Consider the following 14,946-nt stretch of genomic DNA (forward strand, 5'->3'; position numbering starts at 1 on the left):
AGACAGAGAGAGACATAGAGACAGAAAGCGAGAAATCACCCCCCAGGGGGGATGGTCACGCCGCAATCCCTTCTCCTCCATTCTCCTCCCGGGATCTTGGGCACGCACACACACGCGCCCGGCGTGAGTTTTAAGCCACCGGGTCCGGGACGCGAACCGCGGTCGACTACGTGGGAGTCCAGCGACATAGCCATTACGCTAACTGCTGGTTCCCTACATTTACCCTTTTTTTAAAGAATTATTTATTCAATTTTATTTATCATTATTTTTTTTAGAGAGATTTTTGCTATAGGTCATGTGCTTTTGCCAGAGAGACAGAGAAAGAAACAGAAAGTGAGAAGTCACCTCCCAGGGAGGATGGCCACACCGCAATCCCTTCTCTTCCATTCTCCTCTCAGAATCTTGGGCACACATGTACACGCACCCAGCGTGAGTTTTAAGTTTCTGGGTCCAGGACTCAAACCATAGTCGACTATGCGGGGGGAGTCCAGAAACAGAACCATTACACCATCTGCTGGGTCCCCATTATTATTATTTTAAAAATTTTACGATAAGGCATATGCACTGACCAGAGAGAGACAGGAAGACAGAAAGCAAGCCACCAGGTCCAGGACTTGAACCATAATCAGCCATGTAGGAGTTCAGTGCCTTAACCATCACACCACTTCCTGGCCCCTTATGTAGCTATCTGAGTCTCATTTCTAGGATCAACTGTGAAAGAAACAAAATGGAAAGGTAGGCCCAAGGGACTACAATATGCAGTATTCTTCTACTCTGAAGGGCTATGGTGACGAGTGATATTTTCTATGATCCCCTCGTATACAGAATAACTGGAATCTTTTTGGTATTAATCTCTGCAAGGCCAAACAAGTAAAATGGGATTACAAGGGGTTGAATTTAGAAAGTAGGGACACACCTAGGGGTCACTTATTTCCTTGCCTCTTCCCTGTTGTCTTAGCCAAAAGGGTATCAGGCCCAAAACAGGAATCCCCATCACTGGCAAATCTTAAGTCAGGGCTCAGTTTTGAGCAGGAAAGGCATTCCAGGAAGATTCAAATAAATTTCCCAAACCAATGGGATTCTCCCATTGGGAGAATCTTTGGGCCTCTACAGAAGAAAGCTTGGTTGCCTACGGGAAGCTAAACTGTCTTTGAAAGGGGAGGGGGAAAGTCTAGAGATTATTTTCTTTCCTCTTCTCCATAGTCATAGTATCGAAAGAGTGCGGGCTTTGGAATCAGACAACCCAGGTTTGTAACCTGGTTTTGCCATCACTGGGATAGTTATGTAACTACTCATGTCCCTCCTCCAACATACAGAGCTCATAGCCCCCCTGAAAGAGTCTAAAGGACAGGAGGGAAAAAGAAAGAACACGAGGGCCAGCCCCGTATCATTGAAGTTAAGTGCTGTGCAGAGGAAGCAGGTTTCCCCTTGGCCAGTCAGGGTTTGAGTTCTGCTTCCAAAGGCTTGGAAAACACAATGGGTATATGTGCACTTGTGTGGCCAGAATTCTGATGGGATGAATAGAAGGAAAAAAGGACTGCAGTATGATAAGGGCCTGTTGGGATGGTGCTTTCTTTCTGGGGTACATGCATGCAACCGATAGATAGATAGATAGATAGATAGATAGATAGATAGAGAAATAGATAGATAGATAGATATAGATAGACAGACAGACAGATAGAGATAGAGATAGAGAGATAGATATAGATATAGATAGATAGATAGATAGATAGATAGATAGATAGATAGATAGACAGATAGATATAGAGAGAGATAGATTAGATAGATAGATAGATATAGATAGATAGATTAGATAGATAGATTGATAGAGATAGAGAGATAGATGATAGATAGATAAATATCAGAGAGGTTTTTTTCTATAGGGCACATGTGCTCACCAGAAAGATGGAGAGAGACAGAGAGACAGAAAGCAAGAAATCCCCCCCCAGGGAGGTGGCCACACCACAATTCCTTCTCCCCCATTCTCCTCTCAGGATCTTGGGCATGCACGCATATGCACCCAGCATGAGTTTAAGCCACTGGCTCTGGGACTTGAACCACGATTGACTACATGGGAGTCCAGTGACATAGCCAATACACCACCTGCTGGTCCCAACCTCTGATATTTATAATTCAAAAAAAAAAAAAAAAAAGGAGGGGAAACAGCAAGTGGCATAGTGACTAAGGCACTGAACTTCCATGTAGTGGACCACAGTTCAAGTCCGGGACCATGACTTTAAACTCACACCAGGCATGTGTGCATGTATGCCCAAACTCTGGAGAGGAGAATGGAGGAGACAGGATTTCAGTGTGGCCATCTCCCCACAGCCCCCTGGCCCCAGGTGGTGATTTTTCACTTTCTATCTCTACAGCAAGCCCATTTGCCCTATAACAATAGTCTCTCTCAAAGAAAAAAAAAAAGAGAGAGAGAGAGAGAGAAAGAGGGTCCAGCCAAATGATGTGGTAGATCCCACATGGCCGACTGTGTGGTTCAGGTTCTGAACTTGGCAACTTGAAAAACACACTGGTTATGTGTGTGTGCATGCCAAAATCTGAAGAGGAGAATGAAGGAGACGGGGAAGGGATTGCAGCATGGCCATTCCCCTGGGTAGAACTTTTTCACTTTCTCTCCTCTGGTGAGCACACATACCCTGTAACAAACTAAAAATAAGTAAGTAAAAGGAGAAATGTGATAAGAAGGGCATACTGAGGTGGATGGAAGAGAGGCCAGGATTTACAGACCTCATTACAATATGGCTTGTTGGTGTCCCTGAGAACGTTGGTCTTTGTGAGCAGAGAAGTAAACACATTCAGAGATGAAACATTTGTAGGTCAGCGCGAAGTTTATTAGCCATTTCTGCTTAGAAGGGCCCCTTTCTGAACTGACTTGTTCATGTGCAGGGCCTAGATTCCATTTATAACTCAAGTCACACCAGAAGCACATCTTAGAGCAGTGACAGTTGCCCCCTGGCCTCCCCTGGGAATGGAATAAAGTTGTCCGAAGTCCTATGATAAGCCTTCAAGGTTCTAAGTTCCAGGAACTTGATCTTTACCCGGTGCACAGGTCTGTGCTTCCCATCAAGGGCCAAGGGATAGCAACCTTTCTTTCAGGTAAACAATATATTGGACCAAAGAAAGGGGATGATAGGTTAATAGAGAAAGAGCTAAGACCTACTACCACTTAATCTTTCTCTGTAAAAACACTAAACACTATCCAATACTATAAAAAGCAATTCCTAAATTCCTAGCAACCCTACCATCCCTGGTCTCCAGTAGTGATTTCTTACCTAAGCACGAGGGAAGTGGAGACTAGGTAGTACAAATAGTATGCACAGCTTCACAGGCATGTCAGATTGGTATATCATTTTATGGAGGTGAAATGCATGTAGTTCTCTAAGGGGACAGGGCAGGGGAGGAGGTCTACTTCTCCCTATCTTCAGGGTGGAGCTTTACTATTTTTTAAATTTTGTTTTCTTTTTTTAATAATTATTTTATTTATTATTATTTTTAACTTGACCACATATATATATATATATATATATATATATATATATATATAGAGAGAGAGAGAGAGAGAGAGAGAGAGAGAGAGAAAGAGAAATAGGGAAAGTGAGAAAGTAAGCCACCAGGTCTGGATTCGAACCACAATTGGCCATGTGGGAGTCCAGCGCCTTAACCACAATACCACCTGCTCCCCAAGGGTGGCGTTCTACATGATGGGATGAGACAGAAAACTCTTAGCCTCTGCAGGAAAAGTAGAAATTTAGGACTTGAATCAGGATTCAGAAAAAGAATGGAAAAAGTTTCCCTAGACATAAAAGAATCAGAAGAGGACCAGCTGGTGGCATGATGGTTAAGGCACTGGATTCCACATGGCTGATAGCACAGTTTTAGTCTTGGACCCAGAGTCTTAAAAACCATGCCAGGGATGTGTGTGTGGATACCCAAAATCCTGAGGAAACTGGAGAAGGGATTATAGCATGGCCATTCCGCCCGGGAATGATTTCTCATTTTCCCTCTCTCTGCCTATCTCTAACAAGCCATGTCCCCTACAGCAAAAACTTATTAAAAAAAAAAAGTCAGAAGAGAAAAATGGAGTCCTATCATGTCTGTACTTCCCACCAAGGGCCTAAGCTAGTATGTATCAGTTTAGCCAGCCTTAACAGCTACTAAAATGTTGTGGTTTTTTTAAAAAAATTTTTGAACTATTTATTTAATTTTATCTGTCATTATTATCCTTCAATTTGACCACAGAGAGATAGGGAGAGAAAGAGAGAGAGGAGAGTGAGAAAGCAAGCTGCCAGGTCCGAGACTTGAACCATGGTTGGCCATGTGGGAGTCCAGTGTCTTAACCACCTGCCAGCCCCTACAGCTACTAAAATGTTGAAATTCTTCCATACTGGAAAGAAGCCAATCCCCTGAGCCCTCCAAGTACCTCCTAACCATGCCGGCCTGCCCCCATGACCCCTTCACCTTCCAGCCCAACAGGCAGCCTACAGGGTCCTATTTAGAATTACAGTCAGAACCTGTTCTGATTTGTTGGTGCCCCTTCTGTACCCATGTTATGTTTTCGCCTCTCAACCCAAAGCCCAGGGTTAATTCCACTGAGGAGGGGTTACATCTCACTTCCTGTCCCTTCGAGAGCAACAGCTGATGTAGGGAGGTCAGAGGGGCAAGAGGTATAGAAAGAATGAGCAGGCGCAGTTTCTAGTAGTCAGAAGGAATCAAGGGTCCATCAGTGTAGAAATGGCTGGGGCCGGAGATGTAGGACTCATCCACGGTGTCCTGGTTGGCCAGTAGCGGGTCTCCATTTGGCATGATTTCTTCAATCGTTACACAATTTCTGAAGACTAGGTAATCAGAAAAGAGAAATCAGGCTAAGATCTCAGTGTGGTTTCTAATCTATCAGGAAAAGTGAGGATGACAGGAAAGGCCAGGGCCTTAAGGGGATCTTGGTAGAATGGAGACATAATGAGTTGGAGGGAAGTGTGTGCATTTCCGAATAAAAGAATTCATGGGACCAGCAGGTGGTGTGGTGGTTAAGGTGCTGGACACTCCCACATGGCCGACCATGGTTCGAGTCCTGGACCTAGAGGCTTGCTTTCTCACTTTCTCTCTCTCTCTCTCTCCCCTCTCTCTCTCTCATATCTGTCTGGTCAAGTTAAAATAAATGAATGAATAAATAAAATAATTAATTTAAAAAAAAAGAATTCATGAGGGAACCAGCAGATGGTGTAATGGTTATGTTGCTGGGCTACTACATAGTTGATGATGGTTCAAGTCCCGGATCCGGTGGCTTGAAATTCACGCTGGGTACGTGTACATGTGTGCTCAAAATCCCAAGAGGAGAGTAGAGGAGAAGGAACTGTGGCATGACCATACCCACTGGGGATATTTCACTTTTTGTCTCTCTGTCTCTCCAGTGAGCACACATGCCCAATAGCAAAAATCTCTCTAAAAAAACAAGAAGGGGCCAGCAGGTAGCATGGTGGTTAAGAGCACTGAACTCCCACATAGCCAACCGTGGCGGCTTGCTTTCTCACTTTCCCTCTCTCCCTCTCACTCTGTCCCTCTCTGGTCAAAATTAAAAATTAATAAAGTTGGGACCAGCAGGTGGTGTGGTGGTTAAGGTGCTGGACATTCCCACATGGCTGACAAGGGTTCAAATCCTGGACCTGGTGGCTTGCTTTCTCACTTTCCCTCTCTATCTATCTGTGTGTATGTGATGTGTATGTCTCTCTCTCTGGTCAAATCGAAATGAATGAATGAATGAATAAATAAAGTAAAATAAAATAATTCTTTAAAAAATGAATAAAGTTAAATAAAAATAATTCTTTAAAAAAATGAATAAAGTTAAATAAAAATAATTCTTTAAAACTAAAGAAAAAATGAGATAATGAGGAAATGAGCCTCATCTCAATGAAGTGCTAGGAACTCAGTCTTTTCTACAATGAATGAGAGAAGGGAGGTGGGAAGGGAGGGTGTCCCCTCTTCCCTAGCCCCATGCCATCACTTACTTTCCATCCCATCGGTGTTCAAGTGTCTCAGATCGTGGGGCAAATCTGGCTCAGGCTCTGGCTGTGATGTTGGACTCAGGCTTGACTCTGACATGTTTAGTGTCCTCATGCACAGGGTGGGCTCCAGCACGGGCTCCAGTGCTGGCCCCAGATCCAGCCCTGCTACCAGCAGGGGCTCTAACCCCAGGCCTACTCCTAGCTCTGGTATCATCTCTTGGATTAACGATTCCTGTTCTGGCTCCAGCTTAAGCTCCGGTGGTTGTTGCAACTCATCCACCTGTCTGGATATCCCAAAAGAAACAAAGGGGTTAGGGTTCAGTGTTTTATTAGGAGAAGTGGGTAATGGTAGAGCAAACAGAGGTCATCTCTTTAGTTGAGAAGACAGTAAGGCAGAGAGCTAAAGCAGGTGGGCTTTGGAATCAGGCTTCCTAGAGTTAGAATCCTATTATTTAGTAGTTGGGAAATCTTAGGCAAGTTGGCTCACTACTCTGAACCTCAGATTTATCATCTGAAATGAAATAACAATATATAATATTCTTGAGAGGCAGTAGGATGGTTAAAAGCAGGGCTGTCGAATCTGACAGACCTGGTCACTCATCAGCCATGTATCTTAGGTATGTCACTTTACCACTGTAAGCCTCAGTTTCTTCATCCAAAAACAATAACAGTATTAAACTCACAGGACTATTGTGAAGATTCAAGAAATGAGTAAATGAATAGCAGGCGTTTAGCTCAGTGCCTGGAACACAATAAGCTTTCAATAAACGTGGCCATTGTTATTATCTACTCCAATGGATTCTCATAGGGATTAAACAGACAAAAATGTTCTTTAAAAATCTAGTGGGACTGAGACCAGCAGTTGGTGTAATGGCTATGTCGCTGGACTCCCACGTAGTCAACCACAGTTTGAGTCCCAGACCCGGTGGCTTAAACTCGCACTGGGTGCATGTGCGTGCGTGCCCAAGATCCCGAGAGGAGAACAGAGGAGAAGGGATTGCGGTGTGGCCATCCCCCCTGGGGGGGATGATTTCTTGCTTTCTGTCTCTTGTTTCTCTTTGTCTTTCTGGTGAGCGCACGTGACCTACAGCAAAAACCTCTCAAAAAAAAAAAAAAAAAAAAAAAAAAAAAAGAAAGAAAGAAAGAAAGAAAGAAAGAGAGAAAGAAAGAAAGAAAAATCTAGTGGGACAGGGCCAGCAAGTGGCAAGATGTTTGAGGAGCTGGACTCCCACGTGGCCAACAGTGGTTCAGGTCCCAGACCCAGCAGCTTGAAAATGGACATGTCATGTATGCCCCAAATCCCAAGAGGATAATGAAGGAGGGGGATTGTGGTGTGGACATCCCTCCTGGGGGTAATTTTTCACTTTCCCTATCTCTGTCTCTCTCTCCAGCAAGTGTATGCACTCTATGGCAAGAACCTAAAAACAACAACAACAAAAAACCAGCAAAAACAACTAAAAAGCTGGCCAGTTGCATGATAGTTAAGGTGGCTAGATTCCACATGGCCAACTACATGGTTCAAGTCCCAGCCTGGCAGCTTAACAAACATGCCAGGCCTATGTGCATGTGTTACCAAAATCCTGAAAGGAGAATGGAGGATAAGGGACGGTGGTGCGGCCATCCCCTCTGTGATGTGCTTTCTCACTTTCACTCCTCTGTCTCTCCAGTAAATGCACATGTCCCATAGCAAATTAAAAACCAAACCAACAAATAAAAAAACAGAAACCCCCCCTCCCCCACAAAACTAGCATTGTGCCTGGCATCAAGTACATGCTTATTAACACAAGTGATCATGACATTATCAGGTAATCCCTGTAGATAACCTAAGGATGGCAGCAGGGAAGTATGAGAGAGGAAATATGCTAGGATAAGGAAAAGCGAGAGGCTAGAGAGAGTGAGTTAGGAGGGAAAGACGCTGGGAAGCCTGGAAATGGGCAGACCAGAGTCAGTATCCCAGCTAAAAGAATTAGGGAGGATGACACAGAGTTCATATCTCACCTGTTGGAGACCACAATGAGCTTATGCTTCAGGTATTTCTTCTGTTCCTGGAGATTAACTGTGGGGAACATAGGCAGGAGGGGGGAGGTCAGTGAGTCGCACTCATAGACCAGGGTTCCCTAGTGCAGATGGTCTGAGAGTCATGTCCATGAACTAGCAGCACTGTGTGGACAAATCCCTCTGTTTCTGTGCATGTTGGATATCCCATGTTTGAAAGGAAGGAGTAAAATGTATGGATCTCTGAAGAACCCTGCAACCAAGCAATGAAGTACATCAATGATTCCCACCTCTCTCCTGGTAGTAGTTCCCAAAAGCCTCATCCCGTGGGATTCGGGGATAGAGGAAACGCAGTGGGTTCTCAGGTATATTCTCCTCGGTGAGCAGCTGGTAGTGGCGGATGATTTCGGTCAGTGGGAGGGACTGTAGCACCTCCTTGGTGTAGGGCTGCACGGAGTAGATGAGCACCTTATCTGGAGAGCGGATGCAAAAATAGGTACGCTTGAGGAAAGAGGCTGGGCCTGGGCACTCCATCCCGGCTGCCCAAGTCCAGACCTGCTGAGGGATTCAGGACAGAGCCAGGGGTATCGAGGGCAGGCAGAGGAGCAGAAGGCAGAAAGGACAGGTTGGGGGAATCTCAGGGCAGAGCACTGACCATCGTCCTGGTGTTCCACCCAGGAGCACGTAATGCCCCCTTCTGATGATTCACTGAAGCGCAGTAGGAAGGTGCCAGAGATGGTCTTCTTCAGCAGCCGCCGCTCCTTGCTCCGGCTCACAAAGCCCATGATGTGTCTGGAGCACAGAAAGCAGCTAGGAGACCTCACACCCTACACCCCCTAGAATGGGGAGAGAATGCCAGGTTTGGGCCCTAGTCTGCCACTTACAAACTATTCCATCTTGGCCAATTCTCTGCATTTTATTACCAATACCCACTGTCCCAGAGTTGGAAGTAGGAGATCACACGGATGGAAAGCACTTATGAGACCAAGTACTGTACAAATAAATCGCTAGGCAGTGTGGTGGAGAGAGCGTGGGCCTGGAGTTACATAGGTTCGGACTTGCATGGTAGCTGTCCCTGGACCAAGTTCTCTAACTTCTCTGAGACCGTTTCCTCACTTGAAATGAAGGCGCCAACACCCACCACTTGTAGTTGTAAGGATGAAATGAAGGCATTCACAAAGAGTAGCCCGCAGGCTCTAGAACAAATGCTTGACAAATATTGGCTACAACTGCTACTACTATAAATCTGAGAGGAGGACCACACACACATTTCTTTTCCTGTTTGCCACTCCCAAGCCCAGAGAGCACTGGGAAGGTTGACAGAGGCCTTACCCATCATTCCAAAGATCCTTCAGGTGGTCATGTACCAGCTCCAGAATTTTGTCTAGCCATGTCCAAAACGGTAGCTTGCCAGGAGGGCTCTCTCGCTGAAGGAAGAATGGAGAGACAGGAAGAGGTGTGGAGTTGCCCCTGGTGTGGGGAAGGGGTGAGGGGGGAAGGCCCAGTTTTTGAGTATTCTTTTTTTTAATTTTTTATTCTACTTATTTATCTATCTATCATCTCTCTCTATATATCTATCTTCTTTAATTTGACCAGAGAAAGAAACAGAGAAAGAGAGACAGTGAGAAGGTGAGAAGGCAAGCTGCCAGGTTTGGGACTGAAACCATGGTTGGCCATGTGGGAGTCCAATATTTTTTTTTTTTTTTTTTTTGGAGAGATTTTCGCTATAGGGCACATGCGCTTGCCAGACAGACAGAGACAGACAGAGAGACAGAAAGTGAGAAATCACCCCCCCAGGGGGGATGGTCACGCCGCAATCCCTTCTCCTCCATTCTCCTTTCGGGATCTTGGGCACGCACGCACACGCGCCCAGCGTGAGTTTGAAGCCACCGGGTCCAGGACGCGAACCGCGGTCGACTACGTGGGAGTCCAGCGACATAGCCATTACGCTAACTGCTGGTTCCTGGGAGTCCAACATCTTAACCATCATGCCATCTGCCAGTCTGAAGTTCCAATATTTGGATAGGGACTAGGTCTGGCTGCACAGGGGGCAGGGAGTTACCTTAGTGAAATCAGCCCAGGACAGCAATGCATCCTCAGTCTTACAATCCTGCCCTGCGGGACAGATGGCCACAGACAGTTCAGATGACAGAGGAGGCAAGGCCAGGGGTACCGGGATTGGTAGGACAGAAGGCCGAGGCACACCAAAGCTGGGGAAAGGATGGGAGAGGGGAAGATCCATACCAAATAGCTTGTCCCTCAGCATGCCCAGCTGCTCCGAGTTGAGGCCTCGGCCAATGTAGGAGGAAAACTGCCAGCTAAGAGCAGGGCCCAGCAACTTCCAGGGGGCTTTAGGGGGGCTAGAGAAGAACTGCTGGTTCTACAGGGGTGAGAGAGGGGCAGGAGGGCTCAGAGGCAGCCCTCTCACACCACATCTACATCCCTCCTCTCTACCCTTCACCTGTTGGGCCCACTTCCTACCTGGGGGTTTGGGCTGAGCAGGTTGAACCAGAGAACAGAGGCCCAGGCAATTGAGAGTTGGTTCATGTTGGAAATAATCACCACAGGGAGGGTGTCCGTCTGGGGGAAAGACAGCAGTCACAGAGGGGCTTGTAATGTTTTTCTGTTACAAGCTGTAGACATTTGGTAGGGTGAGAGTTGGTACCCCACCCCGAGAGGCTTGGATTCAACCCCCCTCACGCCTTCTTTCAAATCTGCCTCAGCTCTTCCTCCCCTCCATTTTCACTCACATTCAGCTCCTGCTTCAGACCCTGGTACGTGTATTTGATCGTGAAGCTGATAACGTGCAGTTCTTCTGTCACAGCTAGTGGCCCCTGGGACAGCCAAAGGCACAGTGGTCAGAGAGCCTTTGCAAGTTCCTCCTGCCCACCAGCCCTTCCAGGCCTCACCTTATTGCTGCCCTTTCCTGAACCACTTGAACGTTGTTCCACCAGGGTCTGCAAATTGAGGAAAAGGGGAGAATGCCAGAGTGGAGACCCCAGAGTAATGGGACCCCTGTTTTGCCTCAAGACCTGTCAAGGCCTAGGAACTCCTCCCAGCCCCTATTCCTTTTGACTAGAAGCAGAAATGACTTATCCTTCTTACCAGGTAACCAAAGTCCCAAATTAGGCCCTGACTCTGTCCCTTTTCAGGGGTCAGCGTTTTCTGGTTTGAGGTCAGAAGGTTGAACTTCCGGAAGCTGTTCCAGGAGGAAAAAGATATGTGGAGACAAGGAGCAGAGTTATTCTAAAAACTCAGCAGGGAAACAACAGTCCCACTTCACTTCTCCCTGCGTTCATGTTCCACCCAAATGCTCCTCCTTCTTGTTCATGTTCCCACCAGGGCTGCAAACGTGGTGAGCAGGCCATGCAGTGTTTGGAGTGTCTTGTCAGGCACCTACCCTTGTAACTGAGGAGGACTCCTGAAAAGAAATCACAAACATATAAACAAATCAATGTGAGGCAAAAAGAGTATAAATGTTGGAAATCTGGTCTCTGGGACCAGATTTCCGGGTTCAAACCTGACTCTGCAGCTCACCAGCTATGTGGCTTTGCAAAAGAGACAGCCTATCTCTGTGAGCCCATTTTCTCATTTGTATGGAACACTGGTAATACTAACCCATGGGGTTGTTTGGATGGTTAAGTGAGCACTAGACATGCTGCATGTCACATAGTAAGTGCTCAACAAAAGAGGTAAGTTATTATCTCTATGAGGTAGGAATGGAAAAGGAAGAAGACAGCTCTAGGGCCCTGCTGTAAAGTGGGTTTCTCCTCCACCTCACTAGCCAGCCCAAATGCTGGCCACCTCTCGGTCCCACCCTTCACCTGCCCCAACTTGCCTGTCGATGGAGGCTTCCACCGTCAGCGACTCGTTGCCTTCCTGGAGTCTCACTAGCAGCCTGGGGGAAAGGGTGGTAGATGGGGGAAGGCAGTCAACCTCAACCTCCTGGAGAGGCCAGATGGTTGAAAAGGTAAGAGAAGGGATCAGCAGAGGTAGGTGGGTGAGGGGGAACAGGAGAAGAAAAGGCCAAGTGCACAAAGATCTGTCAGGCCAAAGAGTGTACAGAGGCAGGGTTGGAAAAGGAAGCAGTGACAAGTTCTGAAGTACCAACCTTGTTCGGACGGTGAACTTGCTCCCAGTCTTGAGGATGAGGGGTCGATGGGGAACTTGGGGCATGCAGGGCTGGGTTTCGACCACGAAGGCTCTGGAAAGAGGTGTGTGAAGAGAATATATAGCTCAGTGTCTGCAAGATTGATGCCCCTTGTTCCTTCCCTCTGTCTTTCTTCCTTGAGACCCCCTCTAGACCTGTGGAGCAGACGCTGCAGCAACTCTGTGACCTGGGCCTTCCGCAGGTCCACTCCTTTGGTCAGAGGGTCATCCTGATAGCTAACCAAGTCACTCAATCCTTTCAACTCTTTCAGCAGCTGGCGCAGGTGAAACAACAGTTTTGCTCCATCTGTGAACCTGGGTGATAGAGTCCAGAGAGAAAGAATCCATGAGTTTTCTGGAGCCCCCATCCAGTTCAAGTCCCAAGTTTTTTTTTCCCTAATGGTTATTTTTAAAATAATTATTCATTTAATGTTATCCATTAATTCACTCATTTTAATTTGACCAGTGAGAGAGAGACACAGAGAGAGTAAGTGAGAAAGCAAGCCAACATGGGACCAGCAGTTAGCATAATGGCTATGTTGCTGGACTCCCATGTAGTGGGCCACGGTTCGAGTCTTGGACCCGGTGGATTAAACTCACACTGGGCGCATGTGCGTGCATGCCCAAGATCCCAAGAGGAGAATGGAGAAGGGATTGCGGCGTGGCCATCCCCCCTGGGGGGTGATTTCTCGCTTTCTATCTCTCTGTCTCTTGTTTTTCTGGCAAGCACACCCACCCTATAGCAAAAACCTCTCCAAAAAAAAAAAAAAGCAAGCCACTATCTCTGTGAGCCCATTTTCTCATTTGTATGGAACACTGGTAATACTAACCCATGGGGTTGTTTGGATGGTTAAGTGAGCACTAGACATGCTGCATGTCACATAGTAAGTGCTCAACAAAAGAGGTAAGTTATTATCTCTATGAGGTAGGAATGGAAAAGGAAGAAGACAGCTCTAGGGCCCTGCTGTAAAGTGGGTTTCTCCTCCACCTCACTAGCCAGCCCAAATGCTGGCCACCTCTCGGTCCCACCCTTCACCTGCCCCAACTTGCCTGTCGATGGAGGCTTCCACCGTCAGCGACTCGTTGCCTTCCTGGAGTCTCACTAGCAGCCTGGGGGAAAGGGTGGTAGATGGGGGAAGGCAGTCAACCTCAACCTCCTGGAGAGGCCAGATGGTTGAAAAGGTAAGAGAAGGGATCAGCAGAGGTAGGTGGGTGAGGGGGAACAGGAGAAGAAAAGGCCAAGTGCACAAAGATCTGTCAGGCCAAAGAGTGTACAGAGGCAGGGTTGGAAAAGGAAGCAGTGACAAGTTCTGAAGTACCAACCTTGTTCGGACGGTGAACTTGCTCCCAGTCTTGAGGATGAGGGGTCGATGGGGAACTTGGGGCATGCAGGGCTGGGTTTCGACCACGAAGGCTCTGGAAAGAGGTGTGTGAAGAGAATATATAGCTCAGTGTCTGCAAGATTGATGCCCCTTGTTCCTTCCCTCTGTCTTTCTTCCTTGAGACCCCCTCTAGACCTGTGGAGCAGACGCTGCAGCAACTCTGTGACCTGGGCCTTCCGCAGGTCCACTCCTTTGGTCAGAGGGTCATCCTGATAGCTAACCAAGTCACTCAATCCTTTCAACTCTTTCAGCAGCTGGCGCAGGTGAAACAACAGTTTTGCTCCATCTGTGAACCTGGGTGATAGAGTCCAGAGAGAAAGAATCCATGAGTTTTCTGGAGCCCCCATCCAGTTCAAGTCCCAAGTTTTTTTTTCCCTAATGGTTATTTTTAAAATAATTATTCATTTAATGTTATCCATTAATTCACTCATTTTAATTTGACCAGTGAGAGAGAGACACAGAGAGAGTAAGTGAGAAAGCAAGCCAACATGGGACCAGCAGTTAGCATAATGGCTATGTTGCTGGACTCCCATGTAGTGGGCCACGGTTCGAGTCTTGGAACCGGGGGATTAAACTCACACTGGGCGCATGTGCGTGCATGCCCAAGATCCCAAGAGGAGAATGGAGAAGGGATTGCGGCGTGGCCATCCCCCCTGGGGGGTGATTTCTCGCTTTCTATCTCTCTGTCTCTTGTTTTTCTGGCAAGCACACCCACCCTATAGCAAAAACCTCTCCAAAAAAAAGAAAAAGCAAGCCAACAGGTCTGGGACTTGACCTGTGATCGGCCATGTGGGAGTGTCCAGTGCCTTAACTATCATGCCACCTGCGGACCCCAATATTACTAAAGTTTTACAGATGGTTAAACTGAGGCACAGAAAGATTAAGTGACTTGCTCAAAGTTATACAATTATTAATATGTGATTCCCAGGTAGTCTGGCTGCAAAACCTATACTTTAAAAAACTTATTTTATTTACCTTTATTTATCCATTTATTTACTTATTTATTTAAATTTGACCAGAGAGGGACAGAGTGGGAAAGAGAGAAAGTGAGACAGCAAGCTACCAGGTCCACCTTTCAAATTGCAGTCAGCCATGTGGGAATCCAGCCCCCTTAACCACCACACCACCTGCCAGTCCCCAGAATCTATACTTCTAACTACAATATTTCACTGTCTCCATCCTAAAAAAAAAAAGTAAGAAAAGCAATGTGGTAAAAGGAAAACAATCATATGCTAATACATACGAAAAAACGGACTGGGACAACTTTTCTGGACAGCAGTTTGTTACATTTTTTAGATTTTTGCCATAGGGTGTGTGCACATACTGGAAAAGATAAAGAGAGAGGCAAACAGAAATCACTCAGGTTTCTTAGAAGAAAAAAATTTTTTTAAGAATTATTTTATTTA

General features: G+C 46.5%; 1 protein-coding gene across 1 annotated transcript in view; it reads right to left on the reverse strand.

Moving 5' to 3' along the window:
* Nucleotides 1-4,342: 4,342 nt before the first annotated feature.
* STAT2 (signal transducer and activator of transcription 2) overlaps nucleotides 4,343-14,946 on the reverse strand; it is a 22,891-nt gene continuing 12,287 nt past the window's right edge. The window contains exons 9-24 of the mRNA XM_006165613.3: nucleotides 13,676-13,834; nucleotides 13,482-13,574; nucleotides 13,209-13,268; nucleotides 11,410-11,430; nucleotides 11,115-11,208; nucleotides 10,919-10,966; nucleotides 10,760-10,843; nucleotides 10,491-10,589; nucleotides 10,254-10,389; nucleotides 10,072-10,124; nucleotides 9,342-9,436; nucleotides 8,665-8,801; nucleotides 8,300-8,482; nucleotides 8,013-8,070; nucleotides 6,018-6,298; nucleotides 4,343-4,850 (exon numbers count right to left, since the gene is read on the reverse strand). Of these exons, the coding sequence (XP_006165675.1) occupies nucleotides 4,708-4,850; nucleotides 6,018-6,298; nucleotides 8,013-8,070; nucleotides 8,300-8,482; nucleotides 8,665-8,801; nucleotides 9,342-9,436; nucleotides 10,072-10,124; nucleotides 10,254-10,389; nucleotides 10,491-10,589; nucleotides 10,760-10,843; nucleotides 10,919-10,966; nucleotides 11,115-11,208; nucleotides 11,410-11,430; nucleotides 13,209-13,268; nucleotides 13,482-13,574; nucleotides 13,676-13,834 (1,744 nt within the window). The 3' untranslated portion in view covers nucleotides 4,343-4,707. The remainder of the gene's footprint in view (nucleotides 4,851-6,017; nucleotides 6,299-8,012; nucleotides 8,071-8,299; nucleotides 8,483-8,664; nucleotides 8,802-9,341; nucleotides 9,437-10,071; nucleotides 10,125-10,253; nucleotides 10,390-10,490; nucleotides 10,590-10,759; nucleotides 10,844-10,918; nucleotides 10,967-11,114; nucleotides 11,209-11,409; nucleotides 11,431-13,208; nucleotides 13,269-13,481; nucleotides 13,575-13,675; nucleotides 13,835-14,946) is intronic.

Source organism: Tupaia chinensis, unplaced genomic scaffold, assembly GCF_000334495.1.
Source record: "Tupaia chinensis unplaced genomic scaffold, TupChi_1.0 Scaffold143970_1, whole genome shotgun sequence".
NCBI classification, from domain to species: Eukaryota; Metazoa; Chordata; class Mammalia; order Scandentia; family Tupaiidae; genus Tupaia; species Tupaia belangeri.